We start from the raw sequence: 26,953 nt of genomic DNA, 5'->3' as shown, positions 1-26,953 counted from the left end.
GTGTTCTCTTGTTACGCTCCGCTGAACCTTCCGGTTTTAATGTCAAATGTATGAACGTGTATTTTATCATGGTCAAGTTTGTATTCAAAAATAGATTCTAATCTTAATGAGGTCTTTCACAAGTTAAATGAAGGACAAATGAATACAAATGAGACGTGAAAAGGAAGTGACATTAATACAGTTTGAAGCACATGTACCGGTATGTGTTTTGTATTTGGAGCATAAATCTAAAATTCAATCATGCAAATCTGAGCTTTAACTCTCTTTCTTTTGGTAAGAATTTCCTCTCGAAACGAAAATGGAAAGACGTGCTCTCTGGCGCCCCTGCAGAGAGGCCAGCTGGGTACTTTGAGGGCGTCTGTTTGAAATCGCCTGCAGGAGTGAGTGTGTTTGTTTACCTGAGTTTGAAATAAGCAGTGAAGAAGACTAATCAGTTTTTTTTGTTCACACGCTCACTCAACCTCTTCATCCCGTTTGGGAAGTCCAGACACCAAAGTAACGGAATACTGGTTTCATGCTTTCACCATAAGCATCAACTATTTGTGTACATACGTTTGTTTGTTTTGTTTTTTCTGGTTCAGTGTTTAGGCAGCAGTTCGGATAAGTGACACCCCATCCGAATATCAGCTCTCAACATTTCCCAGGAAGGAGGAAAAAAAAAAAAAACCCGGCATGTACTTATCGACTAGCTTCCTTGTTGACTCGCACAGAAAAGCAATTAAAATCCAGCTAAACTCCCGGCTCCAGCGTCTTTCTTGCTCCTCGCGAGCCCTCCATTCCCTCCTCAGCTTCTCTCTCGGCAGAAACGTTGCCATTTCTCCCCCCCATTTCGGTTACTTGCACAATCATCAGCATTTCTGCTTCCATGACATGAAAACAAACTAAGACTGAGTGCCACGGTGTGTGCGTGTGGTTTCAAACCCCCCCCTGTCAGCAATCACTGGGAGGGAGACAGCCATAAACTGCGCTTTAGAAGCCTGTAATAGGCTACTGCAGCGCTGGCAAAACTTATATCGCATTATGCCTCTTCCCATTCACGCACAAATAGGATCATTATTTTTGATAACTATACAGCAAGTGCTGGATAATTTCATTACACTACTTGCCACTGCATAATGCTGTACTTCAGTTAAATCACCATAAATCTCAACGTTTCCCGGTTATTATTGTATTTAATTACGGCACAAAGCCAATCGATAACATAACGTCCTTGAAAATTATTGGAACATTAGCGTTGATCTATACACAACTCTCCCTTCTCGCTGCCTTCCACCAACATTAGTGCGCACGTGAGTGACAGGAACAGCAGTGAGGGGAGCCGAGCATCGACTAGTGCTGTGGGGGGGGGGGGGCTTTCATAATTCTCTGCAGAAGACTTCATACAGTTTGTCAACCGGCAGAGGTGGCAATTTACAGCAGGACCTATAAAGTCTATCCAATCTGAAGGGATGGAGGCGATGGCCTCATGTCAACCGCCTAATAAAATGATGGACACCCACGAGTGTGAAAGCTGAAACGTTTTATTAGAAAGAAAGCAGGAGACATTTCAGAGGCGGCCACGTGATCGACAAAGAAATAGAGGCTGTAAATAAATGCTTGTATACGATCGACAGCTTTTAAACTGAAAATCTCATTTAGGTCTTCTGATGGTTTCCTCTGTGGATCATCCTGTTTTCTTTACACTGCTGGAACAATGTTGATTCATATTGTGGGCAAATTAAAGGAAAGTTACAACATTAGCCCACGACTGGGGTTTATTTTCTTTCCTCCAAACGGTTCTGAAACATAACACACTATATACAGATAAAGTAAATCACTCCCACTCACCAGTCTACCTTCCAATGTGTCTACTCCTCTAATCCGCTTTCATACCGTCTCCTCCACAATGAACTCGATGGCGTGCTGCGGCGACTGGTTCGTCTCCACCATGGTGATTTCGTTTCCTTCCATGGTGATGGTGGGAACGCCGATGCCCTGAGTTCCCAGCACGGCGGAGGGCAGGATGACGACCTGCGACGCTCCCTCGATCCCGCTGAGCTGATCAGACGGGATCATGACCGTCTCGGCGGTTCCTTCAGCCCCCTGCAGTACATAAATGGTCTGCACGGTGCCCGACTCCACCTCGGCCGCGGCGGCCAGGGAGGACAGCACCTTGGCCCCCTTCAGCATCTTCTGGACCTCGGCGGCCTCGGCCACGTGCAGCACCTGCCCTTGCGCCTCCTGCGGCAGCTCCCCGTGCAGCCGGATGTGTTTATCCAGGTTGGAGCGCGAGCGGAAGGCGGCGTTGCAGTGCTGACAGGGGTAAGGCTTCTCGCCGCTGTGCGTGCGGGCGTGCTCGGTGAGACGGGCGGCCACGCTGAAACTCCGCCCGCAGATCCAGCAGCAGAAAGGCCGCAGGCCGCTGTGGATGCGCTCGTGGTCCTGCAGGTGGGGCAGCTGGCGGAAACGCTTCCCACATGTGGTGCACTGTGACATGAGTGAGGAGGAGAGGAGGAGAGGAGGAGAGGAGGGGAAGCGGAAGAAGGGAGAAGGTTGGAAATATAAAAGCATGAGCGGGTGCCAGGGAAGTTAACGCTCACAACAGTGCCAGTGCACAAACTCCACTGCAATTAATATTTCCCCGAGACCTCTCCCTATTTTCTGCAGCGGCAGCACTTGTGGCTGAGACACAGACTGAGCAGAAAGAAAATAGTGCAGGGGGAGGACAGATGCAAAAGGAATAGAATCGATTCAGTTTTTTTTTTTTTTTTTTGTATTTCCTGCGTGAGCGTGGGCTTTCTCCACATACGCCACTTTCCTCCCACGGCGCAAAGACGTGTGTGAGGTGAGGTGGCGATTCTGGAATGACTGCAATTCTGACTGACTGTGTGTGATTGACTCCTTTTGTTTGCAGCGTGACGCACTGGCACCGTGTCCAGGTCCTGTCCCGATTGTCACCAAATACTGGGAGGAATCTGCTCCGACACTCACTGAACATTAAAATGGGTAAAGTGGTAGAGAAGACGAATGAATCCAGGTTTTGGTAAGTCTGATTTATTTATTTTTTTCACTCCCCAAAACAATCTATCCGCCATTTGGTCAATAAAACATTAGAAATGATTCTTTCATCCATCTTTAATGCCGGGGTCAACAACCCTGCTCTGAACTGCTCTGATCCTGAAGCTGCTCTTGAGACTCTTTGTAGTGGCTCCATGTTGCTTTCAAAATATTACATGAAAACAATTCTCATGAAATTCAATGGTCTGCTTGTTTTTTTTGTGCAACGAAAAAGAATCCATTACTCACAATTGTGTCACATCCTTATGAATTGGAACAGCTATTAAATAATCTTAAGCGCTAAACAGCTAGAAAGAGAAATAAAAAGTATGGGGTCCTTCACCGAAGGTTTTTTTTTTTCCATATCATAACTGCAACATTAAGCAGCTATACATTAACTATATATCGATATGGACATCCTTAATGACAGAGAGGGCCATAAAAGATTCATCTCCTCTGTCAGACGAACACATTTCAGCAAAAAGTGATGCCACTATAGAGCCAAACGGTTAGATGTATATTTTTTTATGAAATCTGAATGCAGGTATTTGACCATTCCCACCTTGAAATACATTTCATTTTGGGAGAGAAAAAAAGTACAATGTGCATTAAATACAAAAGGTTTTCGTGCCCTTCCTCTGTGTCACATCCTGCCTGTGAGCTGCCAGCTGTTTTTATCCGCTACATATATATAGATCTCGACTTGATAGTTGTGTTCTCGTTATTGTTAAGGTTTCATCAAAAAAGTGTCTGTTTTGGTCGTAAAGGTTGCAGATTTAATACCCTTCCTATGCAGAGGAGGGGGAAAGTAAATCCTATACCATCCTATGACATTATATAACACAATGTGTATACTTTGTCCTAAACCAAAGCTCAAACATACTCAGCTTACCAGCGCACTACAACACCCAAAACGTCAATTCTCAGCGAGCGAAAGCCTTAAAATAGGGGTCTTGTAATTTTGCGTTCAAATAATCGACTTGTCATTTAACTGTTGTTGCTCTGCGAGGAAAAGTATAATCAGCTACACAGAGTGTGATCAGTTATGAAATGGCAAGCGTTTACCCCTAAATAAAGCAATCACATCAGTAATCAACAGCCCCTGCCACAGTAACATTCTCTCCCTGCTTGATCCCACCTGAGTGCAGACAATGAACTACAACTCCGTAGCTGATTACACCTGAAGCACTACTGAGGAATGACATTATTGAGCTTTACTTTGATTCCCACTGGGGACACTCCAATTGAATCTGTAATCCCTGTTGACAGATGCGGCTTTTGAGTAACCCCATGAAATGTACTCGAGAAGAGTCACTTTTACTGCAGAGTTCGCTCTTTATACTCAGAGCAAATATGAGTGTCCCTGCGAGAACACACAGTGCATTGGCTATAAATTAAAATTCATCCCCATAACTAGCGCTGTTGTTTGAAACCAATGCTCTTGGACCTCAGTCCTTACCGTGGCTGATAGATATGGCTCAAAGCAAAGCCACAACATTAAATCAATTTCTGCAGCGCGGCGTGCTGAGATGGGCTTGGGTGGGTCTGTAGTTGATGTCCTGCCTCATCACCAGAGCAGCGGAGAGAGAGGGAGAGAATCCCAGAATAGTAACAGGCACAGAGGGGAGCTGACAGGTCCTAACTCAGCCCTGCCATTAATCACAGGTACACAGGGAGGGAGGAAACACCCGCAGGACACGCTGCACAAATGGCCATGGTCCGGAACCGGAGAGATGGCCACGTCTATGAACAGGTGTGACCGTGAGGGGATGAGGTAGCCCTGGGTTTTCAATTTCGACTGCGAGGCATTGAGCGATTTGAACGTGTTTTACGGAAAAGGAAGGAATACAACTCTGAGGGCTGCGAGAAAAAGTCCCTTCTTATGCAAACACACACTGGCGCGTATAATCATCTTTCCTTACCTCAAAGGGCCTCTCGTCAGTGTGTGTCCTCATGTGAACGCTGAAGGTGGAATTGTAGGCAAATTCCTTGTGGCAAATCTGACAGCGGAAACGAGGTCTGTTTTTGGACTTGCTGAGCGTTCCTTGGAAATGCGCGAGCACGTGCTCCTCCAGGCTGCTGTTGCTGGTGAATCTGCGGCGGCAAGGCGTCACCGGGCACTTGAGAGGCGTCTGGCCCGTGTGGGATAACCGATGGAGGTCGAGGCCCTCCTGGGTCATGCAGCGGTGACCACAGAGGTCACATTCAACCTGAGGGAGAGGCAGGGAAGGGAGAGACAATCCAGAGGGCAATGAGCTGGAGATCAGAGGCAATGAATGGAGAATGTCTTCATGGTCTAATTGTGACGCAATAACAATGTCACAGTTTTTTTAACCTTTGTTAGATGTCACCACCCTTTCACTAAATCTGCAGTTCTGTTCTGTTCTGTCTGCACTGGAGATGGAGAACTGAAACCTGGTGAAACCCGATGAAGATAAAGGCTCACCGTGACGCTGGAGTCATTTTGATTTCTTCCTCTTTTTTTTTTTTTTACAAGATGATTTTAACAGTCCGCACCCAGCAGTTATTTCATAGAAACAAAAACACCACACATAAGGACCAACATAGGACTCATATAGGGGGTAAGAAAGATCAATTTCTCTGCTTTCCATCATGTCGTCTTCTTTTAAATTCTCCATATCAAGGTTCTCGAAATGCTGGTTTTCGTTACACGTCATGAACCCTCCCCACCAGTGACAGGGTAAGAATGAAAGGGTCAATGAAATGCTGTTGCCAACCTGCCCGATGCTGCGGCCTCGGCCTTGGCCACGTCCACGGCCAATATTCCTCTCCTCCTCTGGTGTCGGACACCGCTGCAGGTGGATGTCCAGCACCGACTGGTTGATGAACTGGGATGAACAGTGCGGACACGTCGCCGGCTGTTTGTCTGTAATGAGACCGTGCGGAGTTTTGGACAGGTGGTCATACGGCTCTCCTCGTGCTACAAGCTTCAGCACCATGTGAATATCTGAAGGCTGATTTGAGTGCGCTCGACTGCTAGATGTTGTGCCAACTCTCATGCGGTGACAGGTGGCACATACAGAAAAGGCTGGTGGTGGGCACCGGCGCCACAGCATTCGGCAGCAGCCAGTTTTCTCTGTCAACAAAAGAATGTGCCCGGGTTTAATGGTTATTCATGAAGTGAATGCGCGGGGAGAATCCAACCCCAAAAGTGTATGCGACAAGATGTAAAATAAACGAAAACAACAGGGACCCAAATTAATTATTCTTTTTGAATTTGACTAACATTTTGTAATGAATTCATAATGACGACAAAACTGGCCAACATTTGTTGACACCACCTGTGAAGCATTTCTCCTATTGTCTGGGGATGTGCTGTTACCAGAGAGTTATCAAACCTCATTAAGTGCAACATGGATTCAGTAGGAGTGATCAATTTGTATTGAAACCACTTAATGTGAGGCAGTCAGTCGCAGATAATAATCAGTGGTTTTACCACCAGTGATCATTTTTACGCCTTTGATTACCAAGTGTTTTGCTGAAATTCGACAAAGACGATCCTAAATACTTTGATGTTTTCATGAAAAGAGAAAATTGTGCAAAAAAAATCCCGCATTTCTGAAAGGAGTGCCACTATCCCACCATGCAGAACATCTGATTGATTCCAGAAGAGCATAATAAACTCAATCACATAGTCACTGTTATTAAAAAAAAAAAAAAAAGTTGGGTTATTAGTTGAACAATAATTGCGAGTGTTGTTATACTGAAATTATTTCTGATAAATGTAAATACTTAAGTATGGGTCTGTGCTTCTCCCAAATCACAGTGTTCTTTCTCTGGCACCTGATTCACACCAGCTTTGACTGGGCCGTGTGTCTGCAGTTCCTGCAGTTCGGTGACTTTGCAGCTTTTGGTCCCTTTATTTCTGTGCTTTTGTGCTTCGGTAATCACCGGGATGTTTTGCTTCTCAAATGACCAGATGCATGACGCCTTTCGTTTGGCAACTTCCTGTCTGGCTCAATCTTCTCTCTGCACTTTTGACATCGCTACCCATGAATAACACAAAGTGCCTGTAGAGCAAATGGCAAAGTCGCTCCAGATGGAAACATGGGCATTATGTATTTAATGGGGAGGCTTCCCTTGCTGTAGGGCTCCAAAGCAGTGATGATGGATGGGCGACATATTTCGCAGCTCTATTAAGAACTATCTTAAGGTGGCTACAGACGCTGACGGTCTGGTCTTTCCCCAAGAAAGATAAACGACTGTGGCTTGAACTCTGTGGTTTTACGTCGTGCAGTGAGAGGGGTTGGTGGACGGCCAAGGTCAGAGTCGTGGAGAAACAAACACTTTCACATTATTTTCTGGGGTCAGAGATTTCGCATGCAACCGACACTTCATTCTAAACAGTGCGACTTCCACATCACAGCTGCACGTGAACAATCGCTGTCAGACCTGGAGGCACGTGAAACACTGGACCACGACCACCATTCGCCATCTACTTCCATAGCAAGATTTTCCCCTGTGCTTCCACCTCGACAGCCACACTCTCTCCATGCTCTAGCTTAGCTTTTGTTATTTCTTTCCAGAAGGCACTGGCAGCAGGCATAAATGATGTAACGTGCTAAAGCACACTGCTGCAGTCACCGCTGCTGTTTTAATGAAGTGGGAAATTGTTCAGCCAAACTTACTACCATACAAAAGTTGATGAAATAAACAGCGGTAGAAATAAACATTTTGGAGTCGTAGACGTCCGGGTATGATCCATAAGAGTCCTGCCCTCAACATCAAGGTGTCTGTTTGTCAAACACACAGAAAGAAGAGCCAGACTCCAGCCACGGGAGATCTTCACAGAATAGAAAACCTCTTTTTATTGACTTCAGAATGGGTTAAGTAAGAAAACAATTTCTATTTTTGAAAAGCATTCTGGCCCTTTAACATTTTATCACTCGTTTTGCTTGTTTGTATAGAACTGTTAATTTCACTGCCTGAAAAATAGCATTTACAGTTGTTCTCCTCAGGTTTATAATACATATATAGTCCATAATTTATAAATATTGACACACCTCACAAACATCTGAGTTATGTGGGGAAATTGGTTCTTTTGACTCCGAAACACAATGGAAACAAATGTCACGACACAAAATCTAAATATGACGCTTAATAGTTAATCTGCCATTTCTTCTCAATTAACAAGTAATTTATTTTAACATAATAGCAAAACAACTTCCTACTGTAATTGATTGGCAGTATTTTGCATATTCATTATCTGTCAATCAGATAAGTACCCAGTACATTAATTCATTTCTAATCAGCTGGTTCAGTTGGCTGTTGTATTTAACCAAGCTCTCGCTGAGTTGCTCTTGAAAACCCAGCTGGGAAACTGCTGACATTGACGGTTCATCAGCATGTCCATAGGCCATCATGCCACTATCCTGCAGCCTGCTAATCATCTGTACTGTCTGTCCCAGTAGGGGCCAACCCACTCAGCTACTTACCGAGATCTTCTAATTAAACCTTTTATAACGGCAATGTCTGCCTTTGGCCTTGGATTGATCAATAGATCAATCCCTCCAATCATCTTTCTCAGAGGCGAGACGTACATATGACCCCTGCTGCACGCCGACTCTTCCAGCTTAACTAATGAGGTTGCCGTGCCAACACCCGCCTGATTAAGATGAAGTGTCAACATGTTGACCCAATTCATTTACCTCCACCTTCCTGCTCCATCCCACATGGCAAACAAATCAATAGGAAGTCACCGGCTGAATGCAGCAGAGGGCAGTGGACGTACTGTACGCCGCAGATCCACGTTTCTAAATAAACAACGCGGACCACCCGGGCCGCCTGATGAGGTCATTTGCCGCCGACTTAGCTTTCATCAATGGTAATGCGCTACATGCTGTGCTGATCCGAGCAACGTCTCTAATTGGCTTCCTTTACAGAGGAGACATATGGACTTACATCTGGTATCTCAGTATTGTCACTCTTTATCGGCACTTTTTTAACAAAAGCATGGAAAAAGCACAATAACATGGCCACACAAAAGGGTTTATCATATCTATCTGGAACCGAGGCATTCAATAGGACATCCCGGTATATTTCTGGCAGTCAGTACAGGATATGCAAGGGAAATATTGCAACATCGCATCCATAGTTAAATGGATTCCATTTCATCTATTGGTTGCTTATTTACTAAGCGCCATGGTACTGAGAGGCTCCTTCTTGTCTGGCAAACTCCTTCTCAAGAAGAAATTGCTGAGATTAATTCAAAATTTGTCAGACAAAACAATCCAGTTCAGATTTTTCCCCCCGAATAGAATGTCAGCTGATCGTGATACTTTCCCTATCCGATAGTTACATTAACCTTCCATTAACTTTCCTTTTATCGACAAACTGGTTGTTTTGTATAGAAAATGGCATGAGCTTGTTCTGTGTTCATCACCCATGTGCTGCTCATCATTAACATTTGCATGTACGAATCCCAGTGTGCAGTGAGGCTCAGCAGTCACATGAGGCAAATATCAGGGCTCCAGAGGTCTGTAGTAAAACTAATAATAGTCGCTTCCTGTGTTAAATGACCTTGCATGTCATCACGCACTTTATTCAACGGTTCTAGTAAGATGGCGTCTGAAATATAATGTCAAGACAGCGGGACATACAGCAGCTCCACAAGATCAAAAAGAAAACTCACTGAGAACCCAGATATATATTTGTACACAGACACACACGCACAAAGTATTATCTTTCTTCATTTCATGAAACAGCTGTTATTCTTTATGTTCTTGTGCTTGCCGTTTTTTTTTTATGAGAGATAAAGAAGTGCTGCACCTCGTTAGTAACCGTAAAGTGTCTGTCATAAAGCTGTTGCGGAGTACAGTGTGGCTGTCTGGATATACGCTTGTTTGTTTGTTTGTTTTAAATCCCCATATTAGGAGTAAAGATGTCACCTTTATAAATCGTACCAAGTGGTGGTACGATCGTGGTGGAGAGATGAACATTTTCGAAAGTGGAAGACATTGTAAAACCAGTAAGAACCAGTAGAGATTCAGGAACAAACTTGGAACGTCGTGTTTGCTGGTTTGACTCTCACTGTGTCACCACTGTGAGTCATCGAGCAAAGCCCTCAACTCTCAACCGCTCAGGATGCATCAGGAAGGGCGTCCGGGTTAAATGTGAACCTCTTTCATTAGCAGTTTATTGGCCCGTTTATAGTATCACGATAAAATGCACAAACCATTGAGAAATATGAACTCGCTGTTGGCATTGCAGTTCTATCCATCCAGAGATTAATTTACATTAAACAGACCATGTTTCATAAATAGATTAAATATTGAATTATAGTTATTATAAATAATATCCACTAAACAATTGTGCAGGTACAGCAAGCAAAATAGCTGTGAGATGAGTGGGAAAACATGCAAAGTCGTGTTTTTATTCCAACAAGATTGAAAATGCATGACTATAGAATCTCTGCCACCACATTGGCGTGAGATTTACAGCCTTGATTTGAAATTAAAAGCTGTATATATTTGAAACACATGAAAGCAATACTAAAATAGTGAACATTTTCTCAGTCATAAATTCACATCTGTTTGTGGTATGAATATTGATATACGGCAAGGAAGAAAAAAAAAAGAAAAGAAAAGAAAAAGGCCTGAACACTCACCTTGATGCGTGAGGGAGTGCAGGTCAAGGTCTCTTCTGCGTTTGAAGGCCTCGCCGCATTCAGAGCAGGGGAACGGATGGCTGGTGTGGAGCAATCTGTTCCAACACACATATTCACAATTCACACTCGCGGGATTACAAAAGGTGTGTGACTGGTGTTTAACAGATTGAAGCCGTAATCACACAAAACAACGAAATAAAAAAAAATTACTGCTCCCAATATGGAGGCTTAAAAAGTCTTTTAATTCAGAGGCCCATAAAACTCTGTAATAAAAGTTATGTTTTGGTTTTAAGCTGCCACCCTATATGTGACTCGTCGGGGGGATTACCAGCGAGTATGTGCTCAGCTGTACTCCAGGTCAAATGAGGGGTATTAGCGGAGTGTATAACGGTCTGCAGATTAAAAAAAAAGAGCAGCTGTAAACTGGGAGGAGTCGAGAGTTGGGACGTGAAAGGCTATATTTATCCATTGCATTATGTTACTCTGAGTATAGCCTTAGGGGAGGGGAGAAGTGTTAGGATGCAGTCACCTAATGCTGCATCAGGCTGGCTTTTACAGCAGGGAGAAGAGAAAAAAATAAACAACAACAAAAAAACCTGAACGTTTCCTGCAATCATAACACTCGAATAGATGGGTGTTTAAGGGGAAAAAAAAAAAAGAGATCACCCTCCACTAAACGCTGCATATATAGGGGCAAAGGCATTCCATTACAAAGCTTTACGGGTTTGCTTATATAAACACACTGAACCAAAAAGCCACTTTAAATAAAGTAGGGTGTTAAAGGTGATGCGCAAGGTCCCTTCAAGGCCTTTGTGAAAGACCAGACTGATTCTGTTCCCACAATACAAATCAATATTTCAGGGACATCTGACCCTGAGGCGGCTCGCAGGATTAACATTTCAGTCAGGACCTCTGCTCCTCCAAGCCAGATGTTCTTTGATGAGCAGAACTGATGTTGTGCATATAGCCCGAGAATTAAAAGAATGTGGTGAACTAACAGCGGTTACAACAACGAGGTGATTAATTGATTTGTTTATCAACAGAATAAGGGCACAATTTGGATAATTAATTATTTGCACAAGTAATTTTCCATGCAAATTAAAAAAACAATTGTGCCCTGTAGCCTCGCTTCCCTTCTTCATCCTCTGGAAGAAAACTGAGGAGCTTTCTTCACTGAGAAGGTTATTTGTGAAGTCGGGAATAAAAAAAAAAGAAGAAAAAAAAGACAACAAAACTCGGGAATAAAAAAAAAAGAAAAGAAAAGAAAAAAGGACAACAATCCTATCTGAAGGTCTTCTTCATTGAATGATGTATGAGCGGACTCCATCTGCTCAACGAGTTTGTTTGTGGGTTTTCGTTGAAAGCTCAGTAAAAAGCCTGTTCAAGGACATCGTTGATGTTTTGTGAAAACAAAACGAGCATCGTCTGTTTTAAAAAGCAACAATCAACTCGACGACATTACTTGAAACCCTCTGTTCCCAACATTTTTTTTTTTTTTAGACCAACCTGGGCGTTACCAGAACCCCCCCCCCCCCCCCCCCCCAAAAAAGTTTTTTTTTTTTTTAGAGCATTTTTGTTCGATTTCCTGACTTTTGCCTCTGCAGCACAATGAATTTAAGATTAAACATTAATCTTTCACATTTGCTTTTACACTATTCATGTCCGTGAGAGCATTGTCCTGCTTGTACAAAATGGTGTGCACTTTTCCTTTCCTGTGTTCCGTCAGCAATTTCATGCTGTTTCACTGCACAGCCACTGCAGCCTCGGAGGCTCCGCCCAGCATTCTGTCAGGCATGGACAGGGCCCGGGCTCTTCCCACAGTCCCGGGTCCTTATCGTTATCATCTTAATTTACCAGGCCTCTGTCTGTCAATCATATGTGGCTGAGGCTCAAGGGCACACGCAGACATCTCGGCGTGTTGGCTACACAGCTTAAAGGTCTTGCTCAGTAGTCGGACACGGCTCAGCTACTACAGCTCCTGGCGAGAGGGAGGGAGGTTTATCTAAATCCTGTCCTGGGCTGTTTTTGGACCGTAATTCTGATGTATTTATGTAAACAAGAGTCGAAGAAGGAAAAAAAAAAAGAAAGAAGAAAGCCTGAATATTGCCCCAAATGTCTAACATATTTTTGTTTTGTTTTTTTCAAACCAAGAAATATGGGGGGGGGGGGGTGTAAAAGATGACATTAGTAAAGTGTTCTTACTTGTGATGGTTGAGTTGATCCACGGTGCTGAACCGTGAAGGACAGTTGGGACACGCGAAGAGATGAGCTGCTTCCACACTGTCCAAACTACACACCTGCAATGAGATACGTTTTACTAAGCGAGGATTTGAAAGTGAGGCCATCTACAATGTAACATATAGATGAACATGTTTTTTCTTTTCCCTTCAGTGTTTACATACGAGATTTGGGTACTGGAACTCGACATTTTAAGGCTTTTTTTTTTTTTTTTTTGTAGAGTTAGAATATAGGAGAGAGGCTGTACCGGTTTGCGTCCACGCTTGCGCCGAGGATGCGTAGACGTGTGAATGCGTTGGTGTCTCTTCAGGGTGGCTGCCTGCGAGAAGTTTTTGCCACAAGCGTCACAGCTGAAGGGCTTGTTGCCTGTGTGGCTCATGCTGTGGCGCAGCAGGCTCTGGGAGTTGGTGAAGGACTTTGAGCAAACCTTCAGAAGGACAAGAACAAGAGTTAGTGCCATAGTTCTATTGACATTCTTTTTTGCAAAAAGGGAATAAATAAATAAAGCTATGCATAGCTGTCAGCAAGTATACATTGATTTGAGGGATGAAAAATGGTGAGTTACCTCACGTAAACCCATCAGCAAGAACATAAAATTAGCTCTTACTCAACTGTTAAGGCTGTTATTTTTCCACTTCATCAAAAAAAAAAAATAATTCTTGAAATCAGTAATTGGGAGTAATTGCAGCACATTCAGACTGCTTTGTCGCCCTTCTACTTCACTGTAAGAGGGGCAGACGACTGCATGGCTACATTAATTTCCCTTCTCATCATTAGGACAATTTCCATTGTGTGAAGACAACAAGAAATCTGTCAAACATAATAAGATTCAAACAAAAGAGGTTCAAACTGTGCCCGGCTCCACTTAGTAGCTTTACATCGTCTCATCAAAGGGAGCCGCAAAACGTAAATGATCTTTACATGAAAGCAAATCATCCGTCTGGCACACAGGCAGTCTGATGAGATTGTTAATGGGCACCTTGCATGTGAAGAGCTTTTCTCCGGTGTGGCTGTAGACGTGTGTGCGCAGGAAGACGCGCCGGGTGAAAGTTTTGCCGCAGTAGGGGCAAACGTGGGGCAGCGGCGTGCGGGACCAGTCCTGGAGCAGCTTGGCAGGTGGAGGGTGATTGGTGTTGTCTGAGTCTGCTGCAGTGCTGCCCTCTAATTCATCTTTAGTGCCTGAGCCCTTGTTTCCTAGCCATGTGGGGGGGGGGAGAAAAAAAAAACAGCTTGTTACGGCCAAGTTGTCCTGCAACTCCAGGCTTGTTTGTCCCGAGATAGGATTTCGAAACAATAAATCCTGCTTACCTTTGAGCACATTTCCACTAATAGCCCTGAATGAAGGCCTACTCCTCTTCGAGGGGTGAGAACCGGATGCCTCGGAAGAGGCAGATCGCTTTGTACCCTGCGTGCCGTCGGCAGGTTTACCGGCGTCCGTTTCTGCGCCGACTTCCTTTCCTTCGCCTTCCTCCGTCACCGCCGTGTAGCGGTGCTGCCTCCAGTGGTACAAGTACTGCGTGGTATTCATGAAGGTTTCACTGCACTGACAACAGACGTGCAGGGGCGCCGCCAGGTCGTGCCTCGTCTTGCGGTGTGTGACCAGGTCGGCCTCGCCGCTGAAGCTCTGCCCGCACTGGGTGCACAAGAACTGCTCGGGCTGCGTGAAAGTGGTCGCGACACTGGTAATGGGGGCGGCCTCAACCATCTCCCGCCCGCCAGTTTCACTGCTCGCGGCGTCGCCTTCCGCCAGTGTCGCCGACGCCACCGTCTCCTCGTCCTGCTGCCGGTGCTGCTTGCGGTGGTAGAGGAAAAGTGTGGTGTTGAGGAAGCTCTCGCCGCACACGGAGCAGCGGTGCAGGGCTTCCTCGAAGCCGTGCTGGGTCCTGCGGTGAGCGACAAGCTCAGACACCAGGCCAAAGCAAAAGCCGCAGTCCACGCACAGGAGGACTGGTTCCGGCTTTGGTTTTTTGTTCGCCCCTTTCTTCTTATAGGAAGAATCGGGATCTGGATCTGGATTGGAGGTTAAAGCCACCGCCTCAGGAGCGACGTCATCATCTGCGTTCTCGGGTGGAGCATCCTCGGCGACCTCGGGCGCCTCCCCATCTTCCACGGACACCGGCTGGACGATGGTGGTCGTCTCATCCTCTGTGACAGAAGGGTCATCTGGCTTTAGAGGTGAAGTCAGGCCCTGAGCCGAGGGGGTGTCTGGGTCAGGTTGTGCATCATGTGTCGATTTGTCCTTACACGTCCCCTCTTTTCGGTGGTTCTGCCAAAGGCACAGGCTTCTGAAAAGTTCATCACAATCGCCACACTGGTAGAGGATCCTGGGCTGGTCTGAAGGCGACCTTTCAGCAAGCTCAGGCTGCTTCTGTGCAATATCGGCAGGATTATCTGCTTGGCCTTCAGTCTGTGTGTCATCCACTGTCCTCGTTAAATTGATCACTTGTTGATCCATAGACTAGAAAAGACAAAAAAAAAAAAGAGCAACAGTCAACGTTAGGATGCTGGTTTTTGTCTCGTTTTGTGTCACTGCATATAAAGAAAAGGGTATTTCTCAATAAGAAGGCCTCTATGTCTTTATGCTTTTATCTGTTAATGTTATTCTTTCTGGCAGATGAAGGATGAGAATTCAGCGGTGGGGCACTGGGGTCAATTAGAGCAGCATGTGTTTGGAGCCGAGGCTCCTCTGAGAGCTCCGGACGGCCAAGATAAGGCCGCAGCCCAGCCGATAACTATCAGAAGGCTCGTACGGGTTGGATGGGTCACTCCACAGGGTTTTACATTTGCTCCCGCCATCCATTTGGATGATAAAAACAGAACATCAAGGTGGAGGTTAAAGGCGCCTGGAACTGCCTCAGCCACAGCACTTCAACACGACTCACCTGCTGTACTCATTTGTGAGGCTTTTCTTTGTGGTGTTTTCATGTGCAAGTACAAAAAAAATATCTGGTAGCATTCTGATTATATTCACAGCATTAACATTTATTGTATTGTTAGACAAACACTGATTGTTTAGTAACACGAGTAAATGCTTCACCAACTATCATTATTTTAATATCTTTAAAAGGAAATACACACTCTGGCAATAACAATTTTACTCAGATGTGAATTACTGTATAACTAGATTCATTGTATTGACTGTTTGAATTGCCTTTTAAAATTGTTTTTGCTCTTTCAATCGCCATCTCATAACAGGATAGTGAGATAAACACATTATTTAATATGCGACAAATGAAGGACAAGTTACTCTCAGTTAAACACAAGCTTTAATGAGAGATGTTTTTTTTTTTTTTAATCTGTGTACTTGTTTGTAAAGAAGCAGGAAGTCGGTTCACATCAATAGCGACATTTTGAATGATTTCATTCTGGGTACCACAGTCATTAAGTAAACAAAATTATTTTGCTGTCCAACCTTTGTGACTAAAAACAGGAACGAGAGGAATCCAGATTGCAGATGCACTCTAATCCCTAAAAGCTCGGGTAATTTTATGCATCAAATTCACTCCAAAGACCTAATAATCTTCCTGTAAATCTTCTTTCTTGGCTCCAGTTTGCAAACTGGCAACCTCCCCAGATACAGCACATAAAAATACAAACAAAAACTGTTAAATTACCCCATCTCTGAGATTAAACCATACACAGGTTTGTGCCTCGTGGAGAAAATAGTATCAGTAGGAAGGGGGGGGGGGGCACTTGCATACTTTCTTCTCACAGCTATAGACAGCACGACTTAATGAAACTGCACCAATTAGTAAATTAATCAGGAAAAAGAAAACTAAATCTGAGGAATGTTTTGCTGGGAGCTTGTTAATATTTCCATTCACTTTTCTAACAGACAAATCGGTCATTGTTTATGTTAAACTGCATGTGGCTTGTGGGTCGACGGGGCTGGAAGATACTAGCTTAAATGCCTGAAATATTTCAGTTTGAGCATAAATAAATATAGCGTACTGAATTTAATTATGAGGAAAACTATGGTTTCCACTGTATTGTGTTATTCAGATGCACCCTTATGTGTGTTTTCCATCAAACTCTGGCACCCGTCACTCTTCTTATAGATAATATCACTATGTGTACAAGTCAGGAAAATACCATCAAGGACATTTAAAAAAAAAAACTGCACAGGTGACACTGAAAGGTGACAGAGTTTGATAAGAAGGTAAATTAATATAAAGCATGTTGTTGAGTGTTGGTAAGTATTAATATTTACATCAAAGCACAAGAATAGGCGATTTCGCAGTGAAAGAGGTTTTTCACACTGCGTGAAAAAACCTTGGACACTCTTCAAGAGCAGGTAGTGTAACCGGAAAAAACGTACTCCAAAGTAAAAGCTCTCAGTTGAAGGGTTTCTTGCCTCCATATGGTTTACCGGTGACACGAGATTAAAGTGACTCGATGGAGTGCCATTGTCCTCCTACATTTCGCAGGTCAATGCCACAGGTCTTTATTTTTCATATATTTCTTCTGGTTCCATATTCTTATCGTGTGTATAGTATAGTAAAAGCAGGGTTTTATAACTCCTTAACAGTTGTGCACATGATGAATATAAAAAGGGTTCCTCCTTTGAAAAGAGTGAAAGCAACGCAAAAGTCATACAACCCTATTTTCTCCATTTCTTCCCGTTTGTTTTTAACTATTGATGACAATCATAATCCATAAATAAACTGTTATGCTAAACAAGGAGTGAAGAACTGCTGGTGGGGAGTTTTGACCTCTTTCGTTGGTTAAAGCATCTGTTTTGCTTCAGTCGGTTCATCCGATCAATACATTTTCCATGAAAATATGATAAATAAACTATGAAGCACCATGTTTGAGTAAAGCAACCTAATGCAGGTTTTCAAACATGTACAAAAAGCTTTGAGGACCTCTTGCTTATAAAACATGTAGCCAGGCTTCTACAGGAATCCAGAGGGAAATTTATCTAACATTTCTTCAGGCAGAAGTTGTGAAATCACCGTGATTATTGGTTGGTATGTATTTAAACGTATTTGAATAGAATAGAATGTTATTAATCACAGAGGGACAAGCATTTAAGCATTGCTCTACACAGTATAAACAGAAAACAAAGTCAAAATCAAATAAGACACAATAACAAATAAATAAGTCATATTAATGTCAATAAAAAAAGGCTCAACAGTTAGGCTTAAGGACTAAAAGCCCGGGGGAAAACAACCTTGGGTTTGATACCGCAGAAACGCTGCATAAAGTGTTAAAGACGAGGGAAAAAAAATCGAATGAATTGGCTGGGTTCAATTACGCTTTTGACAAAAAGCCAAATTACATTTACAATGATTGCAGTACAAAAAGCAATAAATTGAGATAACATTCAAAGAGTGTTTCATTGGCACTGGGTAGAACCATCTTCTAACCAATGTATCGGGTACAAAAGGTTGCAATCTTTCAGATTCACATGGCGGGTAATGCCTGCAGTGAACTCAACCGCTTTAGTCAGACAAAAACAAAGCCAGAATTTCATCAGACCAAAAAAAAAATTATGTAAGGCGCATTGTGCACACCAGTGAAGATAAAATGGCCCCACTCTGTCCTGCAGCATTTTGTTTTGCTCCGTCCATTTAGCAAGTAACCTCACTAACATTTGTACTTGGTGGTTGCAAGTCAAATGAACAAGGAACGATTTTTTTCTTTTTTTCCCCCTGCCAGTGTAAAGGCCAATGTCAAAGTTCTGTGTTTATTTTAAATATCTGTGGCAAAGGGTCGTGAAGGCTCTCCACTGCTGCACCCTACAAATAAAAGCACCAAAATGGCACACGGCATCACTTACTAAGCAGTGACATTTAAAATAGAGATTTTCATCACAGGGGCAAGCTGCAAGTCAAAGAGAGAGACTGAAGAGGGAAAAATATTGATGTTAACTTCATATCGTGTGGTTTTCATTATCTAAAAAGATCTAACCCTGCAGACTATCGATACCATTTAACCAAGAAAAAAGAAAGAGACAGAGTGAACACCAAATGATTGACGAAAACACAGATTTTGACTTTGTCGTCAACTTTTTACATCAACAATATATGCAAAATAATTTCATTTGAGGCGCCACAGGTATTGTCAGATCTATGGAAATAAAGGTTGCAATAAAAGGTACTGATGGTGGCTATACACTGCCATTTTGACCATCAGACAAAAGGCGTGCGATCTTTGCAATATTTCCAACCGGGGCTTTGACTCTGAAGTTGCAGAGCCAGCAGCTCTTTACACACACACACGCAGCCTGAGAGAAATCTTCCCGTGACATAACTGCCGTCTCACTACACTACATGGGGGTTATTACGACGTACAACTACTGAAGACAATAGAAGTGTCATGATGCCCAAAGAAGCACCAGCTCTGCACAAAAGACGATATAGACAGAAAAACCAAAGGGGGTGAACTGATGGTCCATGTCCACGTTCTCCATTCAGAGCCGAGCGGCTTCAGTAGTCAAAGCTTGTGAACGCCACGTCACACAGCGGAGCGGCTAATACGCTTCCTAAAACCGCCGTCTCTAGGAGCCTCTCGGGCAACGGGAGGCCATAAGGTACGCAGGTTTACAGCGTTTCACCAGCTGATTCATCCACAAGAAGGCCAATGAGCGATCCATCAGGAGAAGGGGGTGGCAACTGACTAATGCCTCGTGCTCTTCTGCCCGCTGGCAACTTGGGATGCAATCTGTCCCGTCTTCAGCGTCACCGCGCTTTGGAGACGTGTGCTGAAGACAGTGAGCAGGAAGTCTTGAGCACACGGCCGTGCCGTCCCGCTAAACGGGAGCCAATGACTGCGTTTAATCCCCGGGGGTTTCTGAAGCAGTCACGGGACAAGGCAGAAAAAAAAAAAGTGAAAAGTGCCAGCTACACCAACAGAGTCGGCTCAATATGTCAAAGTGAAACGGAATAACTCATCTCATTATGCAACATTGTAATTCTGCAATTCAGATCGCATCCTCAAGGAGCTAATGCATTCCAATGGAGGTTCTCCAAACAGGACACATAATGTTAAAAAAAAAAAAAAAAAAGAAGAAGAAGCAAAAAAAAAACTGAATACCATGCATTATGTAAAATCCTGCTGGCCTCTCTGATGCACTCGGGGCCTAACAATAAAAATACAACAGTATTTACATACTAAGAGAAAAACAAACCAATAAAGAACACCGGGGGGGGGAAAATGACACTGCACTGCTAATCCAGACGAGCAAAAGTCTGGGACGGTCACGATACAACAAAGAAATCACGACAGTTCATTATAACTGAAGCATGAGGAACATTGTGGTGATTCAGCCGGCCTCGGCGGACACCATGTAAATGTGGCATCCTGGACTTCAATCTGGCCTGCGACCTTTATCACATGTCTCCCTCTCCTCCGCGTGCAATCTTTCCAGCGCCGCTGCACCGTGATTTATTCATTTCGTGTACAAAGACGTAATACTCACGGCTTCATCTTAACACTCCGGGCTATGCAACGTTTACATTAAGCAGATGTATTTGCTCCGATTGCAGTGTTTTAAATAAGACATATGCGAGCTGCTGGGCCGTGTCCACGTGCAGCTCAAATTCCAGGACAGTACAGTGGTTGGCGTGCTCGCTTTAACGGTGTGAAAACTCCCAGTTTGAGCTCAAATTTAGATATTATCCACGGCTTCATCTTTGCATATGGGTTCTGTCCCACGTTCTAAAAACGTATGTTTGAGGCAGCCGGACCCTAGAACTGATATAGCTCCGTAGGTGACAGGATGAGATCTGAATCCTTTTGTTTGAAATTATATTCCAAAACCATATGTCAACGGGACGCTAAAACGGAACACAAGAAAAACAAGAAGCATGCTTTCATTTGATGCTCACAAAAACAGAACAGACCTAAACAGTTGATATGGGCCATGAACAAAATGCACATGAGGATCAGTTCCAAACACAACACAGAGATGGAAGAGGATTAAAGACATTTTTTTTTTTTTTTTTTTTAAAGCATTGCAGCATTCAGTGACTGCTGATGGAGGTTTAGCGGATTTCCAATTAAGATTAAGTCACTTCAACCACTTTTTGAACTACGCATCCATTGTAATTACTTTGTAATTGCTTTATTTAATGCAATTCATGGTTCAAAACAAAAAAAAATATTCCAGAGTTAATTTTCTTTTAAACAAATTAGTAACAAAAATGAAAAATGAAAACGTTGCTCTGATGATACTGTAGGTGGGTTCCCATTAAAGATCTACACAATTCTACCGATTCATTTTACACGACGACTGGTAAAGTGCCGATCACTCGGGAGGAAATCGTGTCGGTGTTCACTCAGGAGGAGCGCCGAACGCCGCTTTCACTCGCCGTCCAGACAGTTTACCGAGTGAGGAGAGGCCAACGAGCCACGGGGCCGTTAGTGGTGAAAGGTTTACGCGCCCGTTGCCGCGGCGGAGTGGGAAGGTTCCGGGTCGTAGCCGTTTAAAGTTTATGTCAGCGGTGTGTTTTTGACGCCTCATCAAACATCTGCTTTTGGTGCTGGAAATGTTGTAAAACCAAACTGGCCTTTCACGATATCGTCCCTGTCCGGCAATTAGAATTAGATTAACATTTAAAGCTTTGAATGAGTAAGGTATTGATTAGGTTTATTGATTGGATCACAACATGTCTGTGTGTTACTCATTATCCTGCAAAACAAGAAGGTTGTTTGATCGGGAATCGATGAAAAGTGAGACTGATAAGCAGAATCAATAATCACGTCAACGTCGATGATTTCTTGCGAGTTCCGATCCCCACAGCAGATAGAAGTGTTTTATGACAATTTGGGTTTCGGGTAGTGAAGACCGGGGTTTTATGGCAATCAGAACACCCCCCGACCTGTAGAAATGCCACTGCGGTAACCAAATGAGGGGTTACTTTTCTCTCGCGGCATCCTAAATGTACAGCCTAATTTACAATCACCACACTTTTAGCGCTGCCACACATTTCACCCGATTGCCTCACTAGTGACTCATTACTCTGATATACAGCGTGCTAATGTGTTGCTCCGACGACGGCGCTGCACGGGAAGAAGCGGTTCCAGGTGGTGCTTAATATTTAAAAGAAAGCGTTAAATAGGCTGCTGGCCTTAATGTGCACAACTTGTGAATCTATCGGGGTAAAAGCAGGAAGTCTAAATGATGCAGCGCAACAAAAAGTTCTGTCGGCTTTTAAATATAGTGACATGCGCATGAGCGGCGCCCACTGCCAGGGAAGGAACATGGAGCAGAGAACCTCGCCATTAAAATTGTATGATAATCGCTTTTCATGGTTACATATCAATATAATGATTCTGGAAATTTCTTATATCTTGTCTTCATTTGTTTTTTTAGTCGACTGAGTGTATCTGATTATAGTTCAGTGGCCACATGCAGATCGGAGCAGAAAGAAGTGCTACCTATAAATGTTCACACTTATTGAGCACATTTCTCAAAAACTTATTATGGAGAGCCTGACTTTTTTTTTCCTTTCTTCAATCTTCGACTGAAAAGCTCTTTTTCGACTGTGTGGAGGCCAGCGAGATTTCATAGCTGGCTTTCACGAATTGTTCTGCTGTGATTTTTGTTTTTTGCAATGCAACCCGCACGTATGCATAGTAAATCACTAAAGCTTCTTTAAACTTTGACCTTCAGTATCTTGTGTTTGTAAGAAATATGTCCACATGTGATCCAGCAGATGGAGCAGTAAATGTACACTTGTTTGGCGAAACTCTGCTGAATTAAAAAGCAGAGAGCAGCACAAACACTTCCTGTCCTCCATTGTTATTTGTCGATCAATGCATGTTTCAGAAAAGCTTGTTTTTAAAATTAAAAAAAATAGACAATATCACCTATAAATCACCTTGTTGATCACTTGATAACTAACGTGAAAAAGGCCTGAAACATCAGGTTAAGTAGTAATATCAGTTACTTCCTTGAAAGAATTCAGCTGGCCACTTTCTTCTATGCCATTTTGACCCTTTTCATTGTCATTGTCCCATGCAGTGGACAATATCTGGCGTCTCTTGTTTTGTGACTGCATCACTGCTGTAAAAATGAGTTAATGCCACCCTCTCAGCCAGGTTTGTCTTAAAAAAAAAAAAAAAAATATATATATATATATATATATATATATCTACAGGGCTTTTACCTTGTTAAATATAGAGAAAATAAAAATGCCATGTCAAGTAATAACCACTTGGCAAAAACGATGGCATGAATTACAGTTTATATTCTTACCTCCACAATAACCAATCTTACCGAAAAAGTTCGAGCTGGTATGATGTCAGGATAAAGCAGAAATTATGACACGTCTTTAAGCGAGCCAGTAAATAATTACAAACGCCTCAATGTTAAGTGTTCTGACCAAGGTCACGATTACTATGATGAGCAGCAGAGCATTGCCGATTTATGACCAAAGTTATGCTTCAATGTCATCATCCAGATATGATCCAGGGGGTTTTTATGCGGTGGGTTATTTTAGGTTATAGCGTCACAATCTTGATTTTTTTTTTTTTTTTTTTTTTTTTTTGCAGTTTTTCTTTTTATTTCCTGTTCCACAGCTAAAATCCAAATAGATAGTCAGGTGATAGAATTGTGTAAGTGTTGACCGTGCCAGAACCTACCCGTGTCTGCGGTCCTGGAACGGAAGCGGGGGCGCTTCCAGATGTGTCCGCCTGCTCATCCTCAGCGGTGCACGTCAGCTGGTGCTTCAGGACCTCTTCCAGGGTGTTAAACTCCTGGTAGCAGGGGAAGCACATGTACACCGAGGAACTCTCCATTGCTTCTGGGAGATTAAAAATTACAAAAAAAAAAAAAAAAAAAAAACATTTCATGAACGCAGCAATGCAAAACTGATTCAGATAAAAGGTGCAACAGTTCACGAAACACATGCATGCTGTGAATGTGAAAGTAACATCACTACGTGAGCCTTGTGCAGATGTCTATCCGCCAGTGGGTTACATTTGAAGTTAGGTTGTGAACATTGCCCTCTCCTGATGAAAAGAAGCGCCTGCATATATTATCTCGACAGCAGCTTGGACAGAAGCGCCAGGATGTTCACTCGAGGTTGCCAAGATGACTCACCATGTGCTGAGCCTGAGCTAATTGTTATTTTGACCATGCAGGTTGTTGCTCAGGTGCAGCCCTTGCCAAGTATTTCTCTCTTTGTGCTGCTTCGTGGACTGAGCTGATGTTGAGCCACAACATCAATTAGATATTTACTGTAATTCGAGTCCAGCTCATGGCCACTGCATTGTGACCATAATCAAAAAGCATTCACTGCAATACTTCACACCGAGTGGTTACCACATATATAAAATGCTTAAGCAGTGCTGCCATTTATAAGAAGAATCCTATATATACAGGAAATCCCAGTCCAAGCCATCAATCTGGCACATCTTATACTTTACTATTTTAATTGACAGAAAAGTCTATAGCGTCAAGGATAAGGGTTATAACAGGATAAGGTTCAATACATTTGGGTTTTGTTGAGAAATCCCCGAACAGGGAACGACGACGCTACAAAGTCAGTCAATTTTTCATTACTTTCTAACTTCACCAACCAAGTATAAGCCTGGCCCAGAATGTGTTCCTGCTGAGAATGTAAATCTTTTAAAGTGGGTTAAGAATATATCATTTTATTCTTTAAAGGCACCTTGCCACAAGAGGATTTTTTTTTTCTTAAACAGATACACTTAAACTGAAGGTGCAAAAACTACCCGCCATGCAGCATATGAGGTTTCATAGCCAAAAACAACACTTTCAAGGGAAGGTAAATGTTTTTTACCTCTCTGTGACCTGAAGCTACATACATGCATTTTTTTTTTCCTACATAGAGCCGGATGTGAATGGTATAGGTTCACGAGACCTGTTGCCATGAAAGCCATTGTTCCTCCATCCATGTAATATCCCTGCATTGTGCAAGTTAATTAGGATGCCCTGGAGCCAACACAAAGCAAAAGGCATCTTCCAGTTCACCACAGGGCCAACACAGTGAATTAATTCAACAATCACATCTTTAGATTATGAAAGGAGGTAAACACTACATGCTTGAGTGGCTTTTTTTTTTTTTGGGGGGGGGGGGGGGGGGCAAGAGGGACTGTCTACGTGCATTGACGTTTCAACAAAAATAAATATCTTTGTTGAGATCTTTCTCATTGGGTGTTTTTCGATCAGTTCTTGATCCTCATCATTTACACAGTACAATGACACTCGATCAGGTTTGCAAGCGTTTGTGAAGACAGGTGAGCAAGCTGGCAACAACAACAACAAAAAAGAAGGTGAAATTACATGTGACCTGCATCATTTTCAGATTTTCACAATGTCACACAGGTGGACACATTGTGGGGGATGATGCAGGCGAATCGAATCAACCAGCTGTGTCATATTGACGGCCGCCAAGGACACAGCCGGCTGTTAAAGGACACGGCCATAATAACTGCAAAGTCACCGATATTTAATGCACACCCCATGCTGGCTCCCCTGTTCCTATTCTGAGGAGTCTGACCCCCAAGCTAGCAGGATGGTGGCTACACGGTTAGCATTCCATGCTAACAGCTAGCCACCCCCCGACTCTCCCATCTCCCTCCAACATGCACCGATGGCCATCTTCTTCCTAACAACGGCTAACGTGTCCGACGAGCGCTTAGCCAGCTCCCCGCTAGCTCGAAAGCTAACAGGGCAGCGTCAACCGCACTGCTGAAGAGCTCCAGTCAAAGCCACATTAGATCGTCGCCGGTGCCCCCCACCACCCCCACCCTCCCGGACCGGCGCTGAATACGCGGAGAAACCGAGGAGGAGAAGAAGAAGAAGCCCGGAGAAGGAGGGCGGGATACGCTTCTTCGGTGGTGTAATGGCGGCGACAGACCAAAAGTTACCATTAGCTGTCTCCCCCCGTCGAAATCCTCCATACATACATATCGCCGTGTGCAGCCCAGCCGGGAAAGTAACGGCCGTGTAAAATAAATAAAATTAGTTGCGTTAAACTCACCGTTTTCAGACATTACTGCTCCAGGATAAAGGACAACTTCAGTTTTTTCTACATGTTTGGAAGCCTCGCTCTGATTGGCAGGAGCGGTCACTTGACCAGCCAATAGCGTGCGAGTTTACATAAGACACGCTGTTTGTAACGGGAAAGCGCGCGAGCCGAGCAGACCCAGGCTGCTGGAAGCTGCGCGTGAGATATCGGTCATGCTGTCATGAAAGATAAACACTTTATTGCAAACAAACTGGCATTACACTCAAAGCCATGCTGTTGAGTTTGCAATTGCATCCATAACGCCAGAGTAAAACATTTATTTTTTTATTTTTTTTATTTTTTTAAGCATTTCATTGTATTTTTTTGCACATTGAAATTGCCATTATTTTTGTGGTCGTAGTCATTTTCAGTAGCGAATATTCGGTTTTGTGACATTTTACGGTGACTGGAAGGTGCAAAGCAACATTACAAAATGTGAAAAAACCAAAGCTTGAGTCAAATTTTTATTTTGGGAAACCTTTTTACATATTAAAACGATATAACCATAACACATTTACTGCTCATGAAACACATTCACATTTGTAAATTGGCAATTGCAGTTTAGCTATTATTTGAACTCAAAGGCTTTCTAAAGGTATTGAAACTGACGATTGTCACTATGAGGATACATAACCTATTTCTACCAATATGAATCGAATTTGTATGTATGTGGACCAGGCTCCCATGTGATTATCGAAGATGGAGAAAACATGTGCAGGCACACTCACAGATAGATTACTGTTGAGGAATGATGGGAAAATCAATAGAGTATTGAACAAAGGGAGGATTTTGAGATAACTTACCACGAAGGTGAATTTCCACTGACAAGAACATGACATGGTTGAATCCTTCTTTTTTTAGCTTTAGGTTAGCAATAACAGTGTTTTACCAAGAAAAGCAGAAGTCTAATGATACAAATTGTATTTATTATTATTATTATTATTACACTAAACATTCATACAATACAATGTTATTATCTGTCTTACATTTCTATGATTCTTCAGACAACTTTAAATAAAGGAGAACCGGGTAAAATGCATTATTACAAGTTCTTTTATTAGAATTTTTT

At 43.2% G+C, this 26,953-nt stretch overlaps 1 protein-coding gene across 1 annotated transcript; it reads right to left on the bottom strand.

The window, feature by feature from the left end:
• Positions 1-1,592: 1,592 nt before the first annotated feature.
• Positions 1,593-25,913, bottom strand: znf574 (zinc finger protein 574). Its single transcript, XM_080500327.1, has 10 exons — positions 25,858-25,913; positions 23,492-23,652; positions 14,210-15,359; positions 13,881-14,095; positions 13,149-13,328; positions 12,866-12,960; positions 10,664-10,758; positions 5,775-5,923; positions 4,959-5,246; positions 1,593-2,466 (listed from the first exon to the last, which is right to left on the bottom strand). The coding sequence occupies exons 1-10, from the start codon at positions 25,868-25,870 to the stop codon at positions 1,867-1,869; spliced, it is 2,946 nt and encodes a 981-aa protein (XP_080356453.1). The 5' UTR covers positions 25,871-25,913; the 3' UTR covers positions 1,593-1,866.
• Between the last annotated feature and the right edge of the window lie 1,040 nt (positions 25,914-26,953).

Source organism: Blennius ocellaris, assembly GCF_963422515.1.
Source record: "Blennius ocellaris genome assembly, chromosome: 8".
Classification (NCBI taxonomy): Eukaryota; Metazoa; Chordata; class Actinopteri; order Blenniiformes; family Blenniidae; genus Blennius; species Blennius ocellaris.
Note: the sequence above shows the minus strand (reverse complement) of the source record. Positions and strands in the feature narration are given on the sequence as shown.